The following is a 27843-nucleotide window of genomic DNA, read 5'->3' on the forward strand; positions in this document are numbered from 1 at the left end:
ACTTTTACATAAAATCTTTTTTCCCCCTCCATGATTTTTGTTTTTCTACAGCGTGGCTGACAAGCCTAAAACGCAGCAGAAGAGGCAAGAAATGTACCCCAAACCTTGCATTAGGTGTGGAACACTATTTCAATGTTTCCTTTTTGCCCTCTGTTTGCTCAGTCTCTAGATTTTCTAGGGGTGGAGGCACAGTTGTTTTGGGGCCCCTGGTTGTCTGTATCTGCCTCAGCCAGTGTCGCCAAGTGGCTTCCCGTTTGTTTTCTTTTTTTAGTTTTAAGATGGCAGTAAGGTGGAATCAGCCACAATCAAGTGGCCTGGGAAGGAAGAATGCGACAGGCGGGATTAGTCCTCTAGCCCCGGGCATCGCGAGTCTTTGCTTCCCATCTCATCTTCAGGGGGGTGGGAGAACGCTCTGCTGGAGACCCAGGAGAGCCACAAGCAGGGCAGTCGGTCTTGGGCGAGGTCAGGGCGGGCCGTTCGCGGCCTTCCAGATGTGTCGGCCTGCCGCTCTCATCAGCTGTGACCAGCATGGCCAACGCTGAGGACTGACAGGCGTGTTCAGCCAAAGCATCTGGAAGGCCACAAGCTGCCCACCTCTGGACTAGACTGACTCGGCATACGGCCCTCGCCACAAATCTCAGATTAAAATCTTAGGGCTGACTCGTTGCTCAGCCCTTTTCTTTCTGGGCCTCTCAAAGCAGGGTTGTGTTGCACAAACTTGTGTGAGGATCTTCATGGCTTCTTAGAACCTGCCCAGTTCTGGAACGGCCACAATATCAGTTCAGTCTCATAGCCGCATTAATGCGCTGCATTTATTGTGTTGTTGTGCCATGCCGTCTGTCGTCTCCGACCTATGGCAACCCCGGGAATGCAAGCCCTCCAGAGCACCCCGTCCTTGAGAGCCATGCTCAGCTCTTGTAATAGTACAGTCCAGACTGTGGCTTCCTTGGTGGGCCAGTCCATCTCCTCGTTGGCAGAAGAGCAGGCAAACTTTGGGGTGAGCAGCCCTGCTCTGGCTGGATCCGAAGCGCCACGCCGCAGGCCAGATAGGCTCGAAGGCCCTAGTGCAACAGGCCCACGCGTTGCAGCTGGTGTCGCTCTGTTAAGATGGAGCACACCGGGCATCCTACAGACGTAATGTGCCATTCATCTCAAAGCTCCCCTTGCCTTCCTTTCCTGGCTAACTCTTTCCTAGTTCGTCAGCCTGAGGACACAGCCCACCCCTTGGCGTTGTCCCAGAGCCACTCTGTGGCTACACGGCATGACAAAAATCCCATAACGGTAAAGGAACGGATCAGGCCCTGGTTGTGCGCAAAGAAGATACACGATAAACCAAAGCAGGAGGAGTTGGCAAAGGAGCGCCGTCCCTCACTTGGGAATAAAAAAACGAGCAGTGAGGTTTGCCGCCTTGCCTAGACGGCAGACACCCGGCCGTAGGACGGGGTCTCCCGGGCCATCTAGTCTGACCCCCGAGCCATCGGAGGGACCAGTCCTGCAGAAGGCTGCCATGCCGTTTCCCCTAACTTCCTGCCCTCCAGATCATTTCTCTGTGACTCCAGGAACCCCTGACCCTTTGCCATGGGCTCAGGCTGATGGAGATTGAAGTCTGAAACATCTAGATTGGGGAAGGCTGGTTGGGGTCAGGTATTCTGCGTGGCAGCAGTGCCTGCCTCTGGATGCCTGATGCAAAACCCGGCATTTCTGCAAAGCAAAGGCTGTCCCCCTGCAGACCCCAGGCGACTGCAAGGAGGGACATCTCACTCGCAACTGGAGGGGGGGACAGGTAGCATGCGACTCCACCCCAGGTTAGCACAAGCGCCACTTGTCGAGCGCTTGTGCCAGCCCGTCTCCATCCCCCAAGTGCCGGTGGGTGGTGCGAGAGGGGGAGGCTGGCAGGTTCCAGCCCCTCCGGAGGATTCCCGGTTGTCTCCTCAACGGAGATTTGTGAACGAAAAGTGAGAGAGCTGAGATGAAGCCATGAACTGAGCAAGACGAGGAACTGGAAGGAGCAGCTCTTTGGCTCTTGTAATTAAAAGAAGAAGAAGCAGCCCAGGCCAATAAGTGGGGAGGGGGCTCTGAAGCAAACCAGCAAGAGCAAGTGCTCCTCTCCGGGGGTCTCCATCTCTCCCTCAGTGCCTTTGCCAGAACCTTTGCATTTGTTTGTTTGATTGATATCCTGCCTTTTTCCTACAAAGGGCTCAGGGCAGCTTACATCATTCTGCTCCTCCATCTTATCCCCACAACAACAACCCTGTGAGGTAGGCTGGCGTGAGAGTCTGTGGCTGGCCCAAAGTCACCCAGCTGGCTCCATGGCTGAGCGGGGACTCGAACCCAGGTCATCTGAATCCCAGTCCCATGCTCTTCACCACTGTACCACACGGGCTCTTCTGCCATACTAGAGGCCTGGTGCGTAGCTCTGGACACAAGCGAGCCGCATTCTCCGGCCCCGCGCCGGCTTTTCTCCGGCTTGCTTCTCTTCACAGCCACAGAAGGCCCAGACATGTGCTCTGCTTTTAATCGGTGCTCCCGTGGCTGCCCGGCCTTAGAAGGGAAAGCGTGGAGCCCTGAGGCCAGGGAGATCGAGAGCGACCTCTCTCCCGCCCCTCCGCCGCCTCTGGCTGGCGCTCTCTTGTACAAAGACCTTTTCATCTGCAGCTTGCAGAGGGGAGTTGCTCAGAAAGCTCCGAATGTGGCCGTCAGGCAGGAAGCTGGACTAGAAATAAAAGGAAATCACGTTGGGCATCAGAGAGGACAAATTGGTACAGTGCCCCCCCCCCCACCCCGCTTTAAAACATACCCTTCATATGCTTCACCCGGACTTAGGAGATTTTTTTTTTTAATGATGTGTGTATTGATCAAGATCACCCACTCACCTTTCAACGAACTTATCTGGACTGCCAACAAAATATTCGTTTTTAAAAAGCTATCCTATGAAAATTTATCGAAAGATAAATTAATCTATAACAGCTGAATGAAAATAGCTCATGAGCCAGAATGAAAATAGCTCATCAAAAGTCAAACAGCCTGGAGAAAAGACAGTCTTTGCCCAGCAGAAGGACCTCTGCGTGGGCTCTGGGCCGACCTCTCCAGGGAGAGCCCTTTCGTTGTAACCGTGCCTCAGGCATGATGGCTGGGGAGTATGGAACTTGCAGTTCATCGCACCGAAGGGCACCAGGTTGGAGAAGGCTGCTTTAACAGTCAAGAATTGCCCCTTCAGTTGGGCCCAGAATCTGGCCAAGATGCAGTCGGGTGGTTGCATTCGACCCATTTGACATCTTAGGGTGACCCCGGGAAATCGCTACACACATAGGGGTTTTCTAGCTGAAACTGGGTCGTCTATATAAATACAGACCCCGAAATTTAGATTCAGGCAGTTAGCTGGTCAGATAAGTATTTGCTCAAAAGCACTCGAGTATTTTTAAAACAATTTGACTCATGCCCACAATCAAGGGGGGGGGGGTTAATCATCAACAGGTTGGATACAAAGTCAACTTTATTTTGAAATAATGAATTTTGCCAGTTTGTGGAGGGTTTCAAAGTTGACATTTAATAAAATTGTTACAGGAGTGAATCATTCCCTGAGCAGCTCTTCTGGCTGACATTTGTTGTAACGTACCAGGGCCAGCCTAGCTACAAAGGACTTTTTTAAATAACGAAGCCAAAATAGAGAAAATACAAGGAACAGCAACTCCTATGGTGAGGGAGGTCACTTTTTAAAGGCTGAGTTGGCGGCAAACCCATTCATCGAGCTTCATGTAGCAATTGTCGATGGTTGACTGCTGTGAAAACTTAGTAAAACAGAACCTCCTTATCCAGAAGTAGTCTATCTTCTAATACCAGCTTCTGGGAACAAAGAACAGGAGGCTCCATTTGCCTTCACACTCTGCTTCTGAGGATCCTATAAACCTTGTGCCTGGTCACTGCTGGCAGTACAGGAGCAGAACGCACCTTTGGTTTTGTCCAAGAAAGGCCATGCTTAAATTCCCATGCTCCACATGTGCGAAAAGCATGGATTCCATCCTGCAGATCAGTTTCCACTGATGTTTGGACGTTGCTCTTGGCGTTTGTGTCTTCGTAACCTGACCTTTGGCCTTGACCAGCCCTTGAGGCAGATGGCAGTCATATTTCATAAACCTCCGCTCAAAAGAGCCCAGACCACAAGCTGAATAAATTGCAGAAATCATGGTACCAGAAAGAAGAATCTTTCTCAGATTCCTGAAGGTCCAAATCTCAGGGGATTGAATTCCACAATTCCTTCTTAAGTTATTTTAAAATATTTTATATTTACATTTATAAAATTCCACAGCCGTTCTCACTGAAATAAAGAAGAAATCTATGAATAATATGAAGCAGTGCAAATTAAATGAAAGCATTAAATGATGAAGTAGCGGCGCAATATTAAATAGGAGCAGGGCAATCAAGTGCTTGCAGTGGCCAGCTAAGATGTCAGTCGGCCAACTCGGGAGGCTTCCAGATTAATTTATTTTTAAAATCAAGGGCACTGTACCAGTTCTCTTCCACCTTTCTAGACTCGGGACCAACCCACCCTCTGTGGTGCTGCCACAGAGCAAGCCACGTGTCTGGGCTCACATGTATTAGCAGTCAGTTCACATGACATCATGCCCGAGTAATAATCCATGAGTTCCTTTGCTGGACCGTTCAGGACTAACAACCCCAAGTTCCTGAGTCGTCGGCTAGTTTGCTGGTTTCTTTATCGGATGTATTTCCCCCGTTTTTCTTTGCAAAGATCTCAAAGGGGCCTGCACCATTCTCCTCCTCCCCTCAGTCCTATCCACACAGCAACAGCCCTGCAGGGCAGGATGGACTGAGGGTCTGGGACTGGCCCCATGGCCAGTGGGGACGAGAACCCCTATCGCCTGAGTCCCACGCTTGTAACCACTACCCCACACTGCTCTCCTAACCACAGCCCAAGCCTCAGCAGCCCTCCACAAGGCATCCTCTGGGCTGCTGTTGCACCCAAATCATCAGGCTTCCATTGCGCCAGAGTGAGACCCGAAGGGGCGCACGATCCCCCGGGAGCAGCACGGCTCCCGGGCACGATGGCAGAACCCGCTTGCCCCGGGCTGCTCCCAGGTGCTGCCCTCTCTGGGTTTGCCTCACGCAGCAACCAGTGCCAGGGAGCGGGTTGCGCAGATCCCCCTTCCACACAACCAGCCGCTCCGGCAAAGGGTCTGTGGCTGTACAAACGAGCCCTCTGCCCCCGAGCCCAGCACCGCCAGGCCAGACCCCGCCACATTCCCTGACACAAGAGCCGCAGCGTGTCGGGGCCGTGAACGTGGCCTCCGCTCAGCCAGAGGGGAGCCATTACGGGCAGCCTGTGCACTGGGACGCGGCTTGCTCTGCACAAAAAGCAGTTTGAATTCCCAAGCCAGGACTGCCCAGACTTGCTGCCCAGGGTTCCGCCCGACGACTTTGCCCAACCTGGACGTGGCTTCCCTGATTTCCCTTCGTTTGCTTAATTTGTCCTGCACATTCCTCTTACCCAGGCATGGAGAGGGCCGCCCCCTTCCGTCCAGTCCCCCTGGGATTTCACTGGCCGTTGCCCTCAGATTCCCCATGCAGTGTCGCTGCCCTAAAGCCTCGAACCAGCCACCTCCCCGTTGTGTGTGTGCTTCGGGAATGCTCAGGATCCTCAGAAGAAGGATCTGTGTCCTCCCTGGGCACCCCCACATCCGACAGCATCTGTGCACCCTGCAGGGACGCTGGCAAACGCCCGCGCTGCGTTTTGGGCCTTGGCGGTTGCCCCGTGCAGTGGCTCGGCGGAAAATTCAGGCAGACCGAGCGCGCCATCGGCTCCCAGAACTTGCTGGCCGCTGGCTTCCATAGCTTTGAAAGGGGGCTGCCCTGGGCGCGGCAGGGGCGGGCAACCTTCTGGAAGCGGAGGGCCACGCTCCGGCAGCGTGAAGCGGTTGGGGGCTCATGGCAGCTGTGTTCGGCTGACAGTGACCTCCTCGTGCACAGGGAGGGTGTCCCCAGACACGGGTCCATCGTGTCATGCAGCTTGCGAGCGTCTCAAGGGCATCTTTTTGGGGAAATCCCATTTTTTTGAGGAAGAGAGAATTTTTGAGTGAATTTAGATACTGTGCTAGGTGAACCTTTGGCCCTTTTTGTTACAGAGTTTGGAAAGCAAGGGTTGAGGTCCATGAGCATGAATGAGGCAGAAGCAGGCAGACCAGTGCCCTACAGGTGGTGTAGGCTGCAATTCCTGGCCATCCTGGCCACAGGTCAGGGATCATGGGAGCTGTAGTCCAAAATCCAAAGGTCACCAGCTTTTCTCCATGTGCCTTAAGGGACAGAGTGCTGAAACCCGGCCAGATGGGGCAAACTTTTGTCTTGGGACTGTACTGTCCTTTTTTCTCATGTCAAAGGGAGTGCAGTACACCTGTCCTATAGGAAGTGGGGTGGGCAGTTCGGGCGGGGGTCTGTTTCCACCAGCCCTCTCCACCAGCAGGCTAGAGGGAGCGCTGCAGCACTAGGTGTCATCCAGGCCTCATGGGAACATCCGGGGAACGCCAGCGTCGAGAGCCTGCATCAGTAGCTCATTGCCAAACCCAGCATCCTCTGGAGCTCCCGCTGCGCCCAGGCCGAGAAGCTGCGCCTTGGGTGCAGAGCAGGCCTCGAAGGCAGGTCCGCCCAGTGGGACCCCTTCCGGGATGGGAAGAGGCCCCTCGAATCGCCCCTCCAGCCGCAGCGCTGCTCGCACACGCAGGTCCACTCGCTCGCTGGCTCTGCAGACGGCTCCAGCGCACACGCCTTGCTGAGCACGGGCGGGAGGGCGCCGGGGTCACCGACTGAATGGTTTCGATTAGCTTAATGGAATGGAGCTGCCATGGAGCCCGGCCACGGTGCCGCTGGAGCCTCGCCCTCCTCCTCCATGGCGGGGCCGGCTCTGGAAACGGTTGCCGTCTGCTTCCAGGCCTTGTTTCCATTATCTCCCTTGTAAGGTCTTCACCCCGAGTGGCAGGAAGTGCTCCCAGCTGGGGGAGTCGATCCGTAACTTTCCCAGGGAAGAGTGAAGCTCAGTGGCTTGGAAAGTACCAAGGCGAGGCCAAAAGCAACCGGGGGGGGGTGCAGTTCTGCCGGGGGGGGTCTTCTGCACCTCTCCTGGGGAAGCCCCCCGGAAAATGAACCTATGGCCAGAGCTCATTCCCAGGTAGCTGATTTTGTTGGGGGTGCCGCGGTTTATTTCAGGGCCTCCTCACCTTTGTCCAAGTGCAGCTTTCTCCACCCTGGTGCACGCCCACCGTTTTGGACGCACAGTCACAAAATCGCATTGTGCAGGGCAGGAGGAGCAGAAATATCAGATTCTGGCAGATGAGGAAGCCATAGGATAGGCACTTCTATACAAGTAACCAAGGCTGAGTTGGTTTTAATAAATCAGCTTGTACACCAAGGGCATTTTAGTGAGTAATAAATAGCAATACTAAGAAAATAAGTTTGTGTGTATATACACATCAGCCCAGTATTTTCAAGCAAATCGGAGATTCCATTGTCAGCCTCCAATTCTCTGGTGTCTCTTGAGAATCGATGCTCAACTATTCAGATGGGCCCAGATTCAAAATGCTAAAAGCAGGAAAGTTTTCGGGCACCATCTGGTCTCAGGAATGCCAAATGAAGCCCCAGCCTGACGATACTATTGGTTATCTCTCAATATCTGACCCTGCTTTGCCTCTTGAATTTTGTCACACATGTTCAAGAACCACCTGTTGGGTATTCCAGGAACGGAGCTGACTGGAGCTGGGGGTCAGACTAGATAGCCCGGGAGACCCCTTCTGACTCTATGTGTTTCTAAGAATTCAGTCACAGTCTGAGATTAGTTAAAGGGGAGTCCAGGGCCTTCGCAGACATGAGCCAAGGGGAAAATCTCCCTGCATGGAGATAGCTAGCATGTTGGGGAGAAGGTCTGGCAGAAGTGTTGCGCTGCCGAACTGAATGAGCTTCATGCGGGAGAGGAAGCAGGAGTGTGGCTGATTTCAGAACAGTGCTTGGATCTTGGCCTTGCCTCTCCTCCGCACCAGCGCAACTTGAAGTCTGGCTTTCTCCGCAGGTCAGCGCCTGTTTGGGGAGACCATCCTGGGGCTGACGCAGGGCTCCGTGTCCGACCTCCTCGCCCGCCCCAAGCCCTGGCACAAGCTGAGCCTGAAGGGCCGGGAGCCGTTCGTCCGCATGCAGCTGTGGCTGAACGACCCCAACAACGTGGAGAAGCTCATGGACATGAAGCGCATGGAGAAGAAAGGTAGTTTCTGTTGCGCGGCAGCACCGGCCACTCCCCTCGTGGAGCCGAGCCGGGCAGGCCCGGAGTGGGCACACGAGGCCTCTCCTCAACTGATCCCACTGCACCGTGGTCCTTATGGGGTGGATTTATTTTATTTTTAACTTTTCAAGACCGTCCCATTACCAAAGTCTTGGGGTGGTTTCACAAAACAACATGTACAAAATTTAAAACACAGCATCCTAAAACTTCAACTAATAATAAAACCCCAATTAAAACAGTCAGGTCTTAAAACATTGGGAAAATAAAAGGTTTTGGCCTGGCACCAAGAAAGAATAAAATAACAACACCAGGTGAACCTCTCTGGGGAGCGAAATCCTCAGTTGGGGCACCACTGCAGAGAAGGCCCTTCTCCCAGGTATTCTCCATTATCATCTCCTTCGGGGAGGACTTCTGGAGAGGGGCGTCTGCCCCAGATCTTAAGGGGCGGGCAGGCAAATATGGATTGTTATTAAACACCAGAAATGAGCCCTTGGGCATAACTCCGTCACTTGAACCCTGTACAAATCATTTCAGAAAGTCTTCTGGTCCCCCAGAGGAGATGCCCCCGCCGTAATGACCGGTCCTTCCTGCCATCCAGCCAGCCCTGACTCTGGGCAAGGGAGGCTACCCCAGTGGGATCTTAGTTGCCATGTCCGATCCAGGTGTTCTGCGGTGGAAAAGGGGGGCTCCCTGGAGAGCCACTGGTGGCCTGACTGGGCCACTTTGGTCCAGGGACTGGGGGAGGAGGGAGCAAATGCACAGCTGGAGCCAGGTGTGGGGTGCCACCTTGCCTCCAGGGATGGGCCCCGCACAGCTGGCCCCGTCGTCCCACTGCAGTGGGGGAGAATGGGTGGTCCGCCTGGGCGGAGCGTGGGCTATGCTGAGGAAGCTTGGGTCCCTCATAGCCCTGGTTGTTCGAAGGCAACTTTTTCCCAGCTGGGCACCCTTCCGACATGCTGGATGCCCATGGATGATGGGATTTGGCATCCAGCAAGCTGGGAGGGCGCCCGGCTGGGAAAAGGCAGCTCTAAGACTGGCTTTGGAGTCTGGGCTGCAATTGTGTGGACTCCAGCGCCCCCTAGTGCCCCAGTTGCAGATAACTCCTTGGGCCATCGGTTCAGCATGGTTATCTGGCTGGAGGAATCACAGTTGGGAACACCGTGTGTGGTTCTTTGCATCACAAAATCCCTCATTCGGGCCTCATCTTTGCCTTGAACAAGCAAGTTAATCTGTAAGCATGTTCTGGGGGCAGAGGGGGGCTTGAGGGGACTGTCTGTGTTCCTGCCACGTCTCCGTTTGCCTTGATTGATTGCCCAGCAACCTGGGTCCCTATCATCGAAGGCCTTGGTTATACTCATCTGTAAAATGGGTAGAATGCACTGACGTAAGCCGGGTTCAGTCATTGGTCTGGCTAGCACAGTGCTGTTTGTCTTAATTGGTAGCTGGATTCCAAAAGAGTCCAGGAAGCCTTGAAAACACTCCGTAAATGTTGTTATTTCTTAATGCAGTAAACAACGTATGCCCCCTGCAGCCAGGCGCTGTGGGCATCTTAGTTATTGCCCTTTTCACGGCCAGCACACCTGACTCCCCTTCTCCTCTTACCCTCGCAGCAGCCTTGTGTGATTCGGCTGAACGCCAGGCTGCATTGCTACGGCGGGGGTGGTCTTGAACGCAGATTCCGGAGAACCCCCCCATGCAGTGGGTGTGCACACGCATGCGTGTGCATGACTCGTGGCGGAGAAAATATGCTTGGGAGCAAGTGAGCAATGCCAGCTGAAAGCCGGGAATAAATCATGCAGCCGAGAAGAGATTTACAAACCTTTCCCCGTTTGCATGAATTCTGCTTTCTCTGGGCCAGGTTGCTCCGTCTGTCAGGGTTAGATGGAGACACGTGGTCTCATTCTCAGCCAGTTTTGGTTAAAAGGCCATTTTCATCTTATGTACGTCTACAAAACATTCCCCCTTCTGTGCTGAGCAGAGCCAGGGGCTGGTCCCTCTGCTCTTCAGCTCACCACCCCCTGGAAACATGGGGCAGTCATGCCAGAGGTCTTTCCCACACTTGTGAAGAACAGGACTTGGGGGATATTTGTGCAGAAGCACCACGGAAGCACCCCCCAGTTCCTGGCACACCGTTCCTTAACCCTAAATGTCGGTCTTTGGCACCAGATTCCAGAGGGTGGATCTTGGAACACTTGCAAAACCCTCCCCAAATTAGACCCTTGAGAGCTGAGGTCAGCCCATGCCCGATTGAGGGCCTTGGTGTCGCCGGAGGTGATCAGTGGAGGCGGGTTTGCAGACCTCCCTGCCGCTCGGATGCTACTGGGTGGCTGGGGAAAGGGCCAGGGTCTTGGAGAGGAGCTGCCAGTCAGCCCCGTCCGCATGGGCTGCAGAGCCTTCGCTCTGGTTCCCTAGGCCCAGGCAGCGTCCGGTGTCCACCCGCTCGCTTTCGCACGAGCCGGCTGCCTTCCCGCGCAAGTAATCATGCGCCTGCCTTCCTCCTCCAGCGTACATGAAGCGGCGGCACAGCTCCGTCAGCGACAGCCAGCCCTCGGAGGCTTCCTCCGCCGGGCTGGATTACAGCCAGGGAGCCAGCCCGCAGCCGCAGCACCAGCTCAAGAAGCCGCGCGTCGTCCTGGCCCCGGAAGAGAAGGAAGCCCTGAAGCGAGCCTATCAGCAAAAGCCATACCCGTCACCAAAAACCATTGAGGAGCTCGCCACGCAGCTCAACCTGAAGACCAGCACCGTCATTAACTGGTTCCACAATTACAGGTACATGGCGCGTGGCTCCCAGAAGGGCCGGCGGCACGTCCCCGCATTGCGCGTCCGAGTCCCCTCTGGCGAGAGACCGGAGGTGCTCGAAACAGCTCGGGAGCCCTCCCCGCTCACCCTGCCCTCACGTGAACCGGTGCCGTGGTCTCTCGTGGAGTATTGAACGCCTCTGGTCTCGGCCCCTCGAAGAGGACTAATCCTCGGGGCTGGGGCAGCGCCCTCGAGGGAGAGGCACCGCTGCAGGGTTGCTGAGCTCAGAGGCGAGGCGGGACCGGGTGGGGACGAGGTGGGCAGGGGCGTGCCTTTCTCCTGCTCTTGTGGTCCCAGAGCCCATGAAGCGGGTGTGGGGGGACCCGGGACAGATCCAGGGAGGCCCCCCTCCAGCAGAGGTTTGAACTACCGAATCTGCTTCCATGTGATGGAGGGATGCCCCAGCGCAGGCAGCTTGAGAAGGGATTGGACCGGCGCTTGCAGAAGGGGGCTGCTAGGCTTCGCCAGCCCGAGCAAGATGCCCAGGCACCCCAGGGCCAGAAAGCCGGGGCCGGAGGGGCCGCTGCTCTGCCCTCCCGCTTGCTGGCGGCCCACAGGCACCTGTGGAGGCTGTCGCCCCCGAGGACGCGGCATAGGCCCCCTGAGCTGGGAAAGGCCGCCCGAGTGCTCGAGGCCGCGGGAGTGGCTCCCCCAGGAGGAGCAGTGTCGCCCTGGGAGCTGCGGAGGAAAGAGGCTGTGACCAGGCAGGTGGGGCAGAGCAAGGGTGCCTGTTGCAGGAGGCTGGGGCTTGGGGTCGCCATGAAATGCGGTGCCCTCGGAAATTCAGGGGAGACACAAGAGGGGCTCTCGGTTAGTTTATTTAACCAGTCTGCTCACAGTTGGGACTTAACTCTGGAAAGCAGCTGTAGCAAATGATTCAAAACAAAAAACGTGTATCTGTGCTACACTGGCAGGCGACAGACATGTCTCCCCGCACCCTCAGTCAGAAAGGTCTCCCCAGAAGGTCTGTGAGGCACTGGGCTCTTTGTGGCCAAGTGGATAAAGTTATAGTAAAGAGAGGGGAGAAGAAAGGCAAGGGAAGGAGCTTCTGTCCATGCCGTTTTTCATCCTAAAATCATCTGGCCATAAAAATGCGATTATTTAGTTAAAGCATTTACATCCCATCTTATATGAGAAAACATCCCAGGACAGCTGACAAAAAATTTAACAATTAATAACAATTAACAAAAATTATAACAATTGGTAACAACAACAAAACAACAAAAACATAATATCAGCAAAAAATCCAAATGAAAATCAAAGCCAAAAAGCGTCTGTGAACGTTAAAAACCGATTAAAATTTCTAATTCCTAAAATGACCGGTAGATAAGGAATATAAACTCGGCGCCAGGCGAACCTCTCTGGGGGGCACATTCCAGAGTCTGGGTGCCACCACAGAGAAGGCCCCACTCCAGGTAGATGTCCTCTGTACCTCGTTCAGGGAGCCTCCTCTGCAGATCTTAGGGGGCGCAAGGGCATGTAGGGAAGGAAGCGCTCCTTCAGGTATCCTGGTCCCAAGCCGTTTAGGGCTTGATAGGTCAAAACCAGCACCTTGAATTGGGCCCAGACTTCAACTGGAAGCCAGTGGAGCTGGTCGAGGACCGGTGTCACGTGAGAGTAACGGCCGGTCCCCATCAGCGGCCCGGCAGCTCTGTTATGAACCAGTTGAGGTATCCGAACTGTCTCCAAGGGCAGCCCCATGTAGAGCATGTTACAATAGTCCAACCGGGACTATTTTCCTCCCCCGCTCCCTCCAAAAAAGTGCCCCTTCCCCATTTTCGTGGCCTCTGAATGGGGCCGCACAGTGCAGAGGCATTTCCGGCCCAGTATTGGCAGTAGCGCTCCCTCCAAGCGAAGCCCTCAATTCTTCATTCTTCCCAAACAGTGAGTAAATGAGCGTTTTACATCTCCAAGTCTCGCAGGAGACTTTGGAAGCTCTTCTCCTGGAGGCAGTATCGAATGGGTTTCTAGCTGGGCTCCCTGGATGCAAACGAGGCCTACAGAGTCAAATTGATAAATCCGTTTGATTAATCCAGAAACATGTTGACCAGTGGAAGAGGCACAGCTTTCTTGATCAGCTGAAAATGTGCCCCTGTGTGTGCAGGGTTTGGGGGCGTTTTGCTGCTGGTACTTAACAAACTGCCAGTAGCCAGTGCTGTCTTAGAAAAGCTGTGCTCTTTCGGGTACCAGAGATTCCCCTCCTGTGATTACACACACTTTGCTGCAGCCGGGATCTTCAAAACTCAAAGTGCGATCATTTCTTTTTGTAAGACCTGCTTTGCCCCTTTCTGTGCAGACGATGCAGTCTTAATGAATTAAAATTCTTAATTGATTGCCGTGGAATTATTGCAGATCTCTCTGGCTCACCTGGCTGTTGTTGGAGGGCTGTCTCCCCTCCCAAGAAACCCCTTCCAAGCCACAGCAGGGAGGGTGGGTAGAGAAACCGCAGCCGGCATGCGGTTTCTCTGACCGGGGCGGGGCGGGGTGGGGGTGCTTCTTTGCCTTTCCCCTGGTCTTACCTCCCCGGGTGGAATGTTTCCCAGGTTTGAAATACTCCGGGGAAGAGGCTGGATGCAAATATTCTGGGGCGAGGCCATGCGTGTTTGCCTCAGCGTCCTCACCCCGTCTTGTCTTCTGGCATCTTTTCAGATCTCGCATCCGTCGGGAGCTGTTCATCGAAGAAATCCAAGCAGGAGGCCAGGGCCAGGCGGGGTCCAGCGACTCTCCCTCGGCGAGAAGCAGCCGGGCGGCGCACAGCTCCGAAGGAGACAGCTGCGATGGGGCGGACGCGGAGGGCCTGCCGGACGCAAAGCACGGCGGCGGCCCGGAGGGCGAGGAGTACAGCAATGCAAGCACAAAGTCTCAGGGAGGGCGAGCGGCCTCAGCTTTCGAAGCAGGGGAAGAGGCACTGCGGGACGCCGGATCTGCAGAGAAAACGGAGACATTCCAGCTGGGAATGGAGAGCCTGGAAGACACAGATGATGAGGGCAGACTGAAAGCACCGCGTCCGGGTTCTCCGCCGGGCTCTCGGCATTCAGGAGAAAATCAGGAGACGACGCCCAACTGCGCGCCGGAAGAGGATGCCTCTACCTCAGCTTGTGCCACCTCGGTCCTTGCGGGGGAGAGCGTGGAGAGAATCCCCTTTGTGCCAAGTACCAGCTCCACACCAGCCGCCGGCACTCAGAGAGCCAACTCCCTCGAGAGCTTGTTCGGCTTCTCGGAGGCGGCCTGCTCCAAGAGCACGCGGGACAACACCTTGAGGAAAAAGAAGGCCGCGAATTTGAATAGCATCATCCACCGCCTGGAGAAGGCCGCGAGTCGAGAGGAGCCCGTGGAGTGGGAGTTTTGAGATTAGGCTCACCCAACTCTTAAGGAGCTGGGAAGTGACAACTTGGACCTCCGCTGGTTTTAATGGTGTCCCGCACTTACCGCCCTGCAGGCCACAGGGCAAAAATGCCATAGGCCCAAGGTGCATATAGAGAACGACAAGAGCGTTTAAGCCCAGTTCTATGTTTGTGTTTTCGAGGAAGAGAACTGAAATGTGTAGTCCGGCTTTTTGTGCCCCGAAGTGTTTCTATTAATTGCCCTAAAGTGATTTCCAGAGTTTCTGGGGAAGAAAAAAAACTCATACAGCTTTGCCTTCTGCCCTTCTCTTTGGTGTGGGCTTTAAAACAAAAAAATATATACAAGCAAGAAAAGAAAATTAAACCCACATATTTAAAAGGGGGGCTTTTTATCTGCCATCTAATGGCTAAACAGAGCGATAATAATACACTATTATCTTCTTTAACCAGGAAAACAGAAAGATGAGAGGGGAGATTTTTTGAGAAAAAGAAAAGTTTTTTTGTAGCTGTTCAGTTGCCACTAAGAGATTGCACAGTCAACCCGACTCTAAACACAGTAGTTTGAATTCCTAAATATTTTCAAGAAAAGAATATTGTTTGAAACTTGGGATTTAAAAAAACACATTTACTCCACATATTTTTTAAACAAACAAAGTCACATCAGGAAAATATCTTAATTTGTGGTAGCTGACTTCAGTGTTTTTCTTGTAAAAGTGGAATAGAAAATTGACTCGTAGTGCACATCGTTTCATAGCTTTAACCGATTCTGGTCTCTTTATGGGCTGGGATTTGTTTAATACACTCCATTTTAGGCCAAATCAGGACAGAAAAAGAAGAAAAAAATTCTGAAATCTAGGTATTTTATAATCTGCTTTTTAACCTCTAACCACAGAAGCACGCAGATCAGACCTCATTTCTAGGAGGTGTGGGAGACAGCTTGGAATGGGGGCGTACTTGATCGGTTTCGCTTGAATTGCATCACGCCAACCTTGCAGACAAGTCCGTGCAAGTTACTAGTCCTCAGCCCGCCTAATGACACAAGCCTGTGTTAGTCACTTGCGCTCTTTAAGAAAAGAACCACCACCAGGTTTCGAAGGGAGGGTGGTGGTTGGGGACATCTGGTCAGCTGAAAATAGCCCTTAACTTGCCATAGGCGATCGGGTGGGCAGCAAAACCAGCCTGTGGTTATGCATAGTTCTGGGTGGAAGATGGAAAGGTTCCGCTAGTCTCACTCTTGGAAGGGTAAAGGTGCAACTTGCAAAATGCGAAGCGGCAAGAACAGGCCCCGTCTCGACGGGCCCGTCAGGTCAATTGCCACACAGCTTCCTGCTCTCACCTACCAGGGAGATCAAACGAGGCCCTGTTTCAACACCGTTAACTAATTAGCCAATTCCCGCGGCTCCACAGCAAGCACTGATTTCCGTACGTTTCAGCTGTGGGCGTGAACTGCTTTGTCTGAACCAAACCGGGGCAGGCCTGGGAAAAGAGCACGCGGCACTTGACCACGGCGTCCGCTGCGACGTGAGCACGGCTGACCACGCCGCCGGCAGAAGCACGCTGCACCCTTGCCCTCTCCCGCCGCTTTCCTGGCAGCCCCACGGCCGATCAGAGTACAGAATCGAATTTCCAAATTGTCTCTGACTCCTCCAGTTGTCTATGTGTATATGCGTGAGCACAGAGGTGTGTGGAGGGATGAGTGGGTGTGTGCATGTGTGCAATTTTATACGTCTGTATTTTCTTACGTACTTGTGCACGCATAGAGTGCATTTACTGCCACCTTTTTTCAATAAGCTGTTTTATCAGTTAACGGCTTCTACAAGTTTGCTGATTTAGACTCCCTTATTGCCATATCTTTAAAACTAACGATAGATGATTTCGGTATATATATATTTTTTTTGCTTATTTATAGGTGCTGTATTTTATTATCTGATTATTAGGAAGGGATGAAAGGGGCAAATATTCTTTAGAGGGATAGACTGCCGGCAGTATTGGGTATAATTTACAAGATGTAGTTGTCATACTGTATATTATTGACAGACTCTTTTTTTTTTTGGACCGTATTGTGTATCATGGAAAGCTTTGTTTTAGGTCAACATCTTTTGATGACACTTTAATGGTGCATTAATTACTTCTTAAGTTCTAATTAATATTTACTTTATGCTATTGGGGGCAGGGGGGAGAAGCATTCTGATTTGAAATTATGTTCCCAACATGACAACTCAATGTGCTTGTATTAATCAGTAATTAACCCTGATTTTATTTTTATTTCGACTGTAAGATGCAAAACCACCTTCCTTGCATTTTTTTTAAGGAAAGTATATATTTTACAGTCTCTTTCCAATCCATGACAGCAGCACTTAGCTCAAATCTTCACAAATGTGAGAGTTCGGTAGCTTTAAAAGAAATGCCTTTTCAAGGTCCCATCGAAGGCTCTGGGAGGCTGGAAGTCAGGTTGGCTTTTACCCTGTCTTGCGGTTAATTTCACAGTTTCACGGGCATGTTGGGGTCTGAATTCCGGGGCTCTCAGGTGCAGAAGCACGCCCGCTCTGCCACATGTGGCAATGCCCGTTTGAGAATTTGGCCCCAAGGAAAGCCTGACTGTTCCTGTTGGCGAATGTGCCTGGCGCCGGTGCTGAGGTTCCGTGTCGCCTCCTCTCGGCCCAGGCATGGCCTCCCTTTCCACGCAGAGTAAGTTTTTGTCGTTCATATTTGTCCTTTGAACCAGCAGCTCCGGCACCCCCAGGACGCTCAGCCTGCACATGGAGGGCGGGGCTTGCGAGAGGCATTTCTCGGCCCCTGCCACGAAACCTGGACTCTTCTTAGAATGGGGGGCTGGCAGGCCTTGCCCTGCTTCGCTTCTGTCAGGCCGTGCTCTTGCACGGTGGAGGGCGCCCGCTCCGCTCCGTCACCGCCTTCCTACGTCGCCTCCAGGATGCTTGGCAGGCGCGACGCGTGCGACGGGCCTCGGCACCTTGCCGTGTCTGCGCAGGTGCCTGTGCTCCATCGCCAGTACGGTGCCCCCGCAAAGAGCCCTTAGGGCCAGCTGCATGCCAGCGTTCAGGGTCCTGCCACTTGTCCTGATAAGCAATACTGAAGTGCCTTGAAAAATACGGGATTCTGCTTGTCTTTCGTGTGCTTTCCCTGCCCGTCTCTGTGGAGCACATCCTGGTCAAGATGCTCTCGTCCCTCCAAGGACGGTCATGTCTCCCTGCCCTGCCCTTCCCTCCCTCCACCCCCCACCCCGGGGCAGGTCTCCACTTGGGAGATCCGGCTCATCACAGGAAGCGTGGCTCACGGAGCCGGGGGCCCGTCGGTCACCCAGCAGATGGGGCTGGTCTGCCGACAGCGACAGTTTCACATCCAGAACGTTCGCAGCAGGTGTGGCGCTTGATGTTGTTTTCAGTTCCTTTCTGCTTTTGGCGTGAAAGAGAGGCTGGGACGGCCCGGAAGCGTCATCACGGAGGGCACGCGTCTCCTCCTCCTCCTCCTCCTGCCCTGGACCTGCCGGGACACAATGGGGCTTCCCATGCCGACCTCACTGGGCTCATTGCCGCCACCCCCAGCTTCTTGGTACCGTCCGCAGGCCCGTTTGCAGCGCTGGGAGATCAGGAGTGCTCACGGCAGTCCTCAGCAGCAGCATTCCAGCACGAAGACGGCAGCCCTGGAGGAGCGTGAGGGAAAGCCACGTTCCCGGCAGCGGCGTTCTCTGCTGGACGGGGGCCGCGCACCAAAGCACGGCAGCTTCGCTGGCACTGTGCCCGTTAAGCAGCCTGCTGCGCATCATGAGGGCCGAAGAGCGTTTTCCGCCCGGAGCAGAAGGCCAGGCTCCTCAGGACCTTGCAGCGGCCTCCAGCCTCCGCCTCCCGTGTCACTTGCTGCTGCACTCCACCTTCCAGATGTGGCGGGACTCCAACCCCCATTAGCCCCAGCCTGCATGACCCCTGTTTGGGGGATGGAGTTGCAGCCCAGCACTCCCTGGGTTGGCACGAGCTGCTCTCCCCTGCTTTCCCCGGAAGGGCCTGGCTTTTGGGGGAAATGCAAGGCAGAAGGCCGCAGGGCTGGGAAAGGCTCTTGCCTGCCCGTTGGAGAGGCTCCCGGCCTTCCCCCAGCATATTGCTTTGGAGACGTGTTGTCCAGGCAGGGTGGGAACGATGGGAATTGCAGTCCAGCCCACCTGCCAGGCAGCTGTTTGGGGAAAGCTAGAATGGGCAGCCACAGACTGACTGCCGGCCTTCCCTTGGAAGCAAACCGCCAAGGGGGCCATCATCTCCTGTCCCCTTGCCCCTCCCCCTTGCGCATCATCTTGCTGGCCTGTAGCCAGTGCAGAGGGAGCGCAGGGGACCCCTTCTTCTCTCCAAGCTCTTTGCAAAGGTTTGAAATCATTGCCCGCTCCCCCGTCTTCTCCCTGCCCCACATTGCCATGGCTTCTGGCCGTCCAGAAAGGCCGCCCTGTCCCCAGAAGCTTCCTGGGGCTCCTCAAGGAACAGTCCCACAGCCCCAGGCTGGGTTCCCCAGGCAGCCCTGCTGATCTCCCGCGCCAGTGCCTTGAGGGCCCCGGAGTTGCCCTCCTGCAGCTGGCCCACCTGCACCGCTCTCCTTGATCTCCCGCCCCCTGGACTAGCAAGCTCAGAGGCTCGGCCCGGGAGATGCTGGAAAGATCCCCCACCAGGTGCCTGGTGACGCAGGGGGGCTGAATTGGGCTACCCACAGCGCTCCCGTCTTTGAGCGTTGCACAAGCGGACTGGGGCAGGTGGGAGTCTGGCAGCATCCGGAGGGCTGCAGGTTTCCCGGTGATGCTTTGCGTCCTCGCACGCTGCGACGGATGCTTGCAGGATAAGCCCCCCTTTGGCACCTCTTCTTACACCAGCCCTCCAGTGAAGCCCCTTCCTGTGTTTTGCCGGGCTCTGACCTGGACGAAATGGCTTTTACACCTGTAAAAGCTGGGGGTGGCGGCAATGACTTGGCTTAAGCAGCAATACGACGTAATTCTAAGTGCTGAGTCGCTACATTTCAGCGTGCAGGGATGCTGCTGTTCATGCAAAGCAATAATTTGTATTCTTGATGGATCAGTGCTGAAGCACAAGCGAAGATGGTGGACGTTGTAATGTGGGACGTGGCTGTAGTGTTTTTCCCCAGGTGAATTCCTCCATTTGCAGCGACTAAAGAACCGGGCAAGCAAAAACACACTTTTGATCTCATGCTTCTAAGCTCCATTCCAGCTAAATTTGCTACGTACACCTTGGTTAAGAGCTGTGCAGTCTAGAATGTGGCACTGCATCTTCCAGGAAATAAGAAAGATGGCCTTCTCGCTGTGTGTTTGAGGAAACCAGTATGCTTCCAGATCTGTGCCGTGGACACTCTGGCTTTTATCGCAAAATAAAAGGATTTTGTTGCTTACCATTTTGGAAAGAAGGAAAAAGGGTAAGAAAGAAACCTTGCTCTTCCAAAGCAACCTGGATGGCAAAACGTGTGACTATTTATCGAATTAGATGAAACCGAAAGAGTCCTGGGGTGGTGGAGAGCTTCTTTTTGTGGATCTAAATTCTGCTCAATTCTCTAAAACTCTTATCTATCAAAGGATGCTCTGCCACCTTCCCTGCTATGCCCTATTTCAGAACTGGGACCAAAACGCAGGCAAACTCCAGCAGCTCAAAGTTGGAGCGATCCCAACAAGACCAGCCTCTGGGTGTGAAAGTGCCAGTTGGTGCTCCACACAGGAGACATTCCCAAAAAGCAAGCAGAGGCAGCCATCTCCCTAACCATTTGGAAGGGGAACTTTCATTTGAGAGGCACAAAAGAAGAAAAATCTTAACATCATGATGCAGTACATTTGAAGTCCTGTTATTGTGCAAATAAAATGAAAGGCATTTACATGGCCGGGTGCCCACCAATTTGGACTAGATTTTCTACTTGAATGGAGGAACAGAAAATAAAAATTTTACTGTATCTCTGTAAGTTAGAGATTTTTATCTGGGTTTACTGAAAGCGGAACATCCGAGCGACTAGATTCCGAGATGAGCACCAGAATGCTCCGGGTGTCTTGGATTACAGCTTCCACAGCCCCTGACTGTTCCTGCTCTTGGCTGGGGCTGATGGCACTTGCAGTCCGGAGGGTGGCACATCGCCTCCCACTGGTCTCACTTGTCTCAGGTATGCTCTCGCCTCCCTCACCCACGGGGATCGCATCCCAGGCAATACCGTCTTTCCAGTTTGCACACGAGTCTGGCTGGTGCAGCCGAACAAAGCAGGTCTGCATGGAGCGATGGCGTCCGTCCATGCAGCCATCCGCAGAATGCCTCTTTCACCCCTTGCTGTGCAAGAGAAACGGAAGCGACACCAAAGAGCCGGGCAAAGGGCAGGGCCTGCTAGGACTCCCGTCGCGCCATGTACCTTGGCTGCTTCACAAAGGTTTGCCTCCCGCCTCCACTTCCACGCTTCTTCGGAACCAGATGGTGGCTTCCGGCTTGCTCCGAGGGTACCTCACCGTGAGAACGTGGCCTGGCTTTGCCGTGCCAGCAGCAGTCTCCCCCCGAATGCCAGCTGCTTCCTCAGGGTGCACCTGGGCAGACGGTCCACTTCTGTGCATCACACGGAGGGCAGCACCGAGAACTTGCTCCAGTTTATCTGTCCAGTGGGATCCATTTTTCAAGAAACCACAAAGTTGCTGTGCTCGATTAGACTTCTGCCTTCGTCTCTGTCCTTGCGCATTTCTTTTTTTGGCTCTTCAGCCTCTTGCTCTTCAAGTTGCATATGCACTTCTTAAAATGCGTGGAAACAATCTGCAGAAATAAGGTGGCCGGATGATGCCGGGGTGGTTGCAACCTTTAAGACATTGAGGCTTCTCAGACGATTCCCCCATCCGGTGGCAGGCACGTCAGGACAATGCCCTCACTATGACGGTGCGCTAACAGACGCCTGACCCATTGAGTGGGACTGAAATTCTTCCCATCCTGCAAAGAATCCAAAAAGAGGCTGAAGAAGAAGAGGGTCTTCGGTGTTTCCATATCCCCTTTGGCAGGCTCTCGAGCGCGCAGTGACCATGGCTTGAGTTCAGAAGAGACGCGTGCGAAGATTTGGGGCAAATCCCGGGACAGCACATTATCCCACTGGTTGTAGATTTGGCTGAGGGTGAGAGGAGAATTCGGTGCAGCAGGTGCAGGTGGATTTCACCGTTGTGGTTTTCCTATCCAGGGGCCGCTTTTACACAGCTGGCTTTGGTTTTTGGCCTTACTGGGGGCCGTGTGAGGAGAAAGCCGCTGGGGGCCACCCGGGACTCGCTTTGGAGTTGTCGAGGATGGGCTTAGGCCACCGCAGGGCAATCCAGCCCCTCGGCTGCTTGGCATGCTGTGAAAACGGATTCCCCTCCCCACCTGCCCAGGGGCTGGAACCAAAGAATGCTTCAGGCTTCTCACACCTTAGATACCTGGCAGGCATACTTAAAATAGCACAGAGGGCTGTTAAAATGTTAAATTGCCATTATTAATGGCTTGATATATGTCATGCTTTTAAAGCAGGTTAAAAAAGCAAAATGCCTCTTCCCTTCTTATCTGAAAGAATAATTCTGCAAGTGGCTTTGGGCGCTCGAGTTAACTTGCTTAAAAGCATGAGTTGGTTCGGGTACTGTTGCACAGCGCTTCCACGTAAAAACGCCGGCAGCTCCAAAGAAGGGGAAGTGGCATCAGCACCGCTGGTTCCGATGCCCATAAGCTTCCCAGAGCTTCCATTTACAGAGCAGGTGGTCCATTCAGTCAGTAGAACTTGCCCAAACTTTCCCCTCTGCCCTTCAGGCAGCCCGGATCTTTCCGGCTGTTCAGCTCGGGCACCCAACTCTTGTGCCAAAGAAGGACCTTGGGACACGCACCGTGCTTTTCGTCGGATCCCATCAGCCGCAGGGGGAGAGCCAATCTGCCTGCTGTGGCCAAAGCATTCCTTGTTCTGGGTCTAGTGTCTCCCACCCCCATCCGGCGAGCCCAGCCCCATGCTCCACTCCGTTATGTGCCAGTCTTGAAGACCTCTCTGATGGCAGCCTGCACATCTGTGACAGCTTTAGAATAGCTCAAATCCTCACCACCCTCTGGCCCCAGTACATCTTTGAAGGTGGCTTGGAAATTTCTCATTGCTGTTTCGAGCATTGTCCGTCTTAGTAAGGAATGTCTAGTTAGAATACCCTTCTAACCAATGTGACTTAAATGTATATTAGCAAAATCCCAGTGTTTTGGAGATAACAGTTTAATTGACAAAACCCACCCCAGGTTCAAAGGAAAGGCAATTTTTATTTAATATTTCTCAGTACACATTAAAGTAACACCCCTGTGTTTTTCAGTGGCATTGATTATAATTTAGGTCACTAATTGAGAAGAAAGATCCAGGGTGCAAACTGATGTGTGTTTACTCAGAAGTAAGCCTGCTTTATGCAGTGGGACTTGGTCCCAGACAAGTGTGCCTTAAACTACAGCCCTTTGCACTCTTACCTGAGAGTAAGTCTCATTAAATTCAGTGGGACTTACCTTATGAGTAGACATACTCAGTATTGCACTGTTGATTATTATACACTGAGTTGGGCATTTTCAAAGGAGGTGCAGACACCTGGTGAGGATTGTGTGGAAATCGTTGCCTCGGGTAGGATGCCTCTTCCGTACCTTATTGTTTCAGTAAGGATTTGTGGCATCAATGGGTTAAATTCATCTGTGGATTGGAGCCCTGCTTTTAAATGCTACTGTTGCATGTTTGAATGTCCAAGCATCTGTTTTTTCTGGACAGAATCAGTGTGGAAATGGCAGCCATGTGGTGTTTGTAGCCGTGGAGAGGAAAGCCGCCCGCTCCTTCGAGGACCTGGGCCACGCTGAGCTGATTGGAATTTAGCCCTGCCTTAGTGGGAAGTCCTGTCTCCTGACCAGGCACATCCATCCGTCTCGGGGACGGGGGATGCCGCTTTTGCTCCATTTCACCGCCCGTTTGCATGCTGAACCGGTCCTTCGTTACATTTGCGCATGCTGAGCATTCAGCCCATAAGACGCCCCGTGTGCCAGCGCCCCTGCACCCGTCAGTAAAGGACCCCACTGCACCCCAGCAAAAGGAGGTGCTTTGCAGAGGTGCCCTTTCTTAGGAGTGAATAGGGAAGCCCCCAGGTGCAAAGCTCTGCGCTGGGGAGAGAGAACCCCAGGTGTGCGTTTTTGCGAGCGATCCCATCTCCTGGCTGAGCAAGGGTGAAAATTCGTTCTGCTTTCCGGAAATGAGGGGTGCGTGGGGCATAATGTGCCGCGTCAGGCTGAAGTCACGCTCAACGCCGCACAAGCCACGGTGCTTGGTCTTGCCTTCCCCAGGACTCGCAACAGCTCCTGGTGCGAAGTGGCTGGGATGCCCCTGCTTGTGAGGCCTTGTCTTGAGCGGTGCGTTGTGCGGGAAAATGAGACTGGTACCCCCTTGCACGTTGATGGCCTTTCCGCACTTCCCGTTTGCGAGTTGACAATGAATTGCTAGAAGAGCCCACACTTCAGCGGCAGGGGAGGGGATTTCTGGAGCTGGGATGTGGTCTGCTTCACCGTTTCCACCATTGCTTTCCCAAATATGCTGAACTTTACTTTGGATGCTTAGACAGAAGTCCGCTTGCCGCGCTCCTTTGTATCCAAACTTTGAAAATGTTTTTGTCATCTGAAGCCAGCTTTGATCAACTTTAGTAAGTTTTCTTTTAACCAGAAAGTTACAGCCGCCGCCTCCTCCTCCTCTCTCTTTCTCTTTCTGCTGGGGGATAATCTTACAGCATTTCAGTGTGTGGTGGAAAATACATGGTTAGCATTTCTTTTAAAAAAGCCCTGACCAATTGCAAAAGGCTGAGCCAAAAAGCAGCTTGTTGGGGGCACCGTTAGTTAATCTTTTCGAAGCACTTAAGAGTGTGCATTAAATTTTTGTGCAATAGAAAAAAAAACTATTTGGCTAGTCTATGTAGATTGTTTGAACTTAACCATGATAAGCTTTTCAGGCTGTAGCGTCCTGGCTGGCTGTCCCAAAGTGACTCCTTTGGTTTGGTGGAACGGCAGCATTTGTCACCCAATGCCAGAAATGGTGGGTGAGCACGTCCAGCTTTTTGCTAAGTGGCGACAGAGCTCATCTCTCCACTGACCTTCCAAGTGATAAGCCTTTCACTGCTCTCTCAGATTTCTAGCTCAGGGGTCCACAGGAGAGAAGCCGTTCTCCGTAGCATGACTGAAGTTCCACTTGGAACGATCCTCTGCATTTTCTTGCATTACTTGGCTGCAAATACTCCCCAAAGTTACGTGACCCTGGACCTGAAGGGCAGTTGGAGTCAGCTAGCGTGGTGATTACCAAATTCCGTAGCTGCGTCCCCCTTTTTGGGTGCCCTGCTCGCTCTTCCGTGATGGCATTTCTGTACAAATCAATTGATTCACTACTTCAACAACACAATAGTACACACTGCCTCTTGGAAGTCTGATGGCCTGGGCACCCCCTCCCGCAATTTCACCTTCTGCAGCTAGCCAGTCACTTTCTTACACATCCTTAATGGACACTGAAGCATCTCCCTCAGCTTCTTGGTATCTTGGAATTAGGCACTCGTGATAAGTTCATTCCAGTTTAACTGGGCCTGTTAAAGCAAAGAGAAAGCACCTGCAGGCTGCCTCTTCCATCTCCGTCGTCAGCACTTACCTGTGTCAGCTGCATCACGAGCACACCTATCTTTGTTCCACCCAGAAAACTCGCAAAAATGTCGCGGCTTTCCTGTTTGCAAGCAGATCATTTTCCCCATGATGTGCTTTCCAGAGCTTTCTCAGCAGCCGTGCACGCACATCCCTTGCAGGAACCCCCTGCAAGATGCAACTCCTAGACGCGGCACGATTCCCACGCCCCGAGTCTGCCAATCAGGGCCCATATCGTTCTGTTGTACATTCTGAGTTCTTTGTAAATGTGTATAAAGTTTTTCTTAATTTAAAGATATTCTGCTTCGAGAGTTTAGAAGGACACCGATGCTAGGGGCAGGGGGAGTAGAGAGGAGTCAGAGGTAGAAAGATGCGTGCAAAGAATGAAACGTTTGGAGCCTCCTTGAGCCTGTGGATTTGGGTCCGTGAAGAGGCATTTTCTCTGTTCCCAAAGTGCATTGCAGTTTCAAGAAAAAGTGAGATTGGCTGCTTTCTTCCACCAGGGTTCCTCTGTAAGCTGTGTCTGTTTTCTGAACTAAACTTGCCAGGTCTGTTTCGGTGTGACCTGTGAGAACACCCCTTGGAGGGCTGCATGGCAGCCGTTGGTGGGGCCCTTCCGGAGGATGTCTCGTGTCAACTTTCCTTTTTTAAAATCTTCTGCGTTGGCCCTGCACCAGGTCCTCTGTGGTGCAGCCACACTCAAAGCCTCTATGCAACTCCCAAAGTGGACCTAGATGCTTGTGGAGGGAAGATCTCTGTGGGTCCACAGAGACAGCCACCCACTCGGAAAACTTTTGGACGTGGGCTAAAGGGGAAACACGCCACATGAATGGTGTCTTTTGCTGTGCATCTCATTTGCTTTGGGGGTTGAATAAGAATTAATCTCACCATCTTGAGCTATGAGGATTTCACCAATCAGAGAAGGTCCCAAGAAGTGTTGGAACTTAAATAGTAAATCGCATTTTGTCTCTCCTTCCCTCCCAGTCATTGTCCAACTTTCAGAATAGCTTTTTTTGGGGAAAGGGCGATTAGTTCACCCCAAACGGTGTCGCACCAGCCCTGGCGGCACCTTTCCTTCAGGGTTCGTTCCTTGCATGCCTGCAGTGATAAGGGTGTGGAAACTGCGAGGACTTCTTTAAAAAAACGAAATGTGGGACATTTTTTGTAAGAAAGGACAGCAGAGTGGTGTGGTGTGAAAACCGTCTGTGGGAAGGTAAAGGTTTGAGCAAGGCAGCAGCTCCTGCAAAGACGAAAATAAAGGCAGCAGGTAGTTTCTGTAAAGACCAAGCACCCCGATTCTGTTTAAAAGCAGTCCTTGGCCCCAGTGCAGGCAAATCTGTAGGATGTGAAGATATTCCGAGCTGGAATGGATCGTAACCTCCTCCAAGAGTTGGAAGCACACGGTTGGGACCCAACTGCAGCAAGATCCCTTGGGCACAATCCACCAGGAACAGCATGGACGGGACTTGGGCCGTGATGGGTACACGAAGAACTTGAATTAGTTTCTGGAAGGCCGGGAAGACTTCCTGGTGGATCGTCCTTCCAAGCCAAAAACCAGCCCCCTTTCCCACCCCTTATTTCCTTAGGGTAGTTTGAACTGGTCATAGGGAGGGGAGGTTTCATTAAAGGGGGTTTTTGTTCAGTTTCCTCTCCAAAATAGTCTATGCATTTCCATTTCCGAAAACCATTCTCTGCTGCTTTTCTCCACCCCCCCCCCTCCAAACTGGCACCGTGTGCTCCACATGCAACACTCCAAGAATGTCATGTGTGCAAATTTGGACGTTTCAATCCAAAGTAAATGGCATCCTACCATTTTCCTTTGCTTTCCTGAAGTCCCTTTTCATATATATATAATTTTTAGTTGAGGACACAGTCTGCTAGGAAAGGTCCAGTGTATACCTATCTCATGGAGGCGGGTTTACACACACCTTCCCAGCACATTGTGCTCTTAAGAATTTATTTTTTATTTTTTAATTTTATTTTTTTGCATTTGTGCAATAACTACTTGCCATTTTAGTGGGCTAACCCTTTGGACTTGCCCTGACTACTAACGCAGCACAAAATGAATTCAAAACACAAAAAAGGTGTATTTTTTTTCCTGAGAATATTTTCTTTTTTTTAAAAAAAAAAAACCCCAATAAGCTCCATTTTACCCCCGTGTACGTGTGGTGTCCAACATTTTTAGCAGTATTTTATATATATATAAATATATATATATAAATAGATATATATATTATTTTTTCCTGTAACGCACTAAGTCTTAGATGTTTTTAGAAGCTCGTTTCTTATATTCACAATCACCAATTTTAATGAAATGCCCTCACAAAGATCCAATTGACCAAAAAAAGTGTCATTTTTTAATTTTTATTTTATTTTATTTTGTACAAGTAGCTTTGAAAGAAGCCCCACGTTGTGTTGCTGTGATTTCATCTTTTGTAACCTTTTATTTCTTGGTCAAAAGTTTATTAAAAAAGAAAAAAACTTTTATATGGCTAGCGGTGACGGAGCGGGGAAAGTGGCGTTTCCCCCGGCCTTTGGCTAGCCATTCCGTGTGTGTTTGCAGCACTGTACAATGCCCCTAATATGATATGGAGAAGCAATATCACTGTACGAAGCTCACATGATGTATTATTATTCACTAGCACCCTAGGTGTGATAATTGAAGTAAATATCTTTTATACAAACACAACGACGTGTGGTTGTCTTTCTTGGACAGGAGGCATTTTGTCACTGGGGTGGGTACCACTCAGGCCGCCTGGTAGTTGACGGACGT

The 27843-nt window shown here is 52.4% G+C and overlaps 1 protein-coding gene across 6 annotated transcripts in view; it reads left to right on the forward strand.

The window, feature by feature from the left end:
• The window catches only part of CUX1 (cut like homeobox 1), a 300846-nt gene that overhangs the window by 246154 nt on the left and 26849 nt on the right, over positions 1-27843 (forward strand). For 3 of the 6 annotated variants that reach the window (XM_044429825.1, XM_044429827.1, XM_044429828.1), the window contains 4 exons: positions 52-114; positions 8069-8257; positions 10780-11044; positions 13724-27759. The exons of 1 other annotated variant lie outside the window; for it this stretch is intronic. In XM_044429825.1, the coding sequence (XP_044285760.1) occupies positions 52-114; positions 8069-8257; positions 10780-11044; positions 13724-14423 (1217 nt within the window). In that variant the 3' untranslated portion in view covers positions 14424-27759. Of the gene's footprint in view, positions 1-51; positions 115-8068; positions 8258-10779; positions 11045-13723; positions 27760-27843 lie in introns of those variants that run through there. 2 more of the 6 variants (XM_044429826.1, XM_044429830.1) reach the window with 1 other exon arrangement.

Source organism: Varanus komodoensis, unplaced genomic scaffold, assembly GCF_004798865.1.
Source record: "Varanus komodoensis strain SLA01 unplaced genomic scaffold, ASM479886v1 scaffold20_1, whole genome shotgun sequence".
Taxonomy (NCBI): domain Eukaryota; kingdom Metazoa; phylum Chordata; class Lepidosauria; order Squamata; family Varanidae; genus Varanus; species Varanus komodoensis.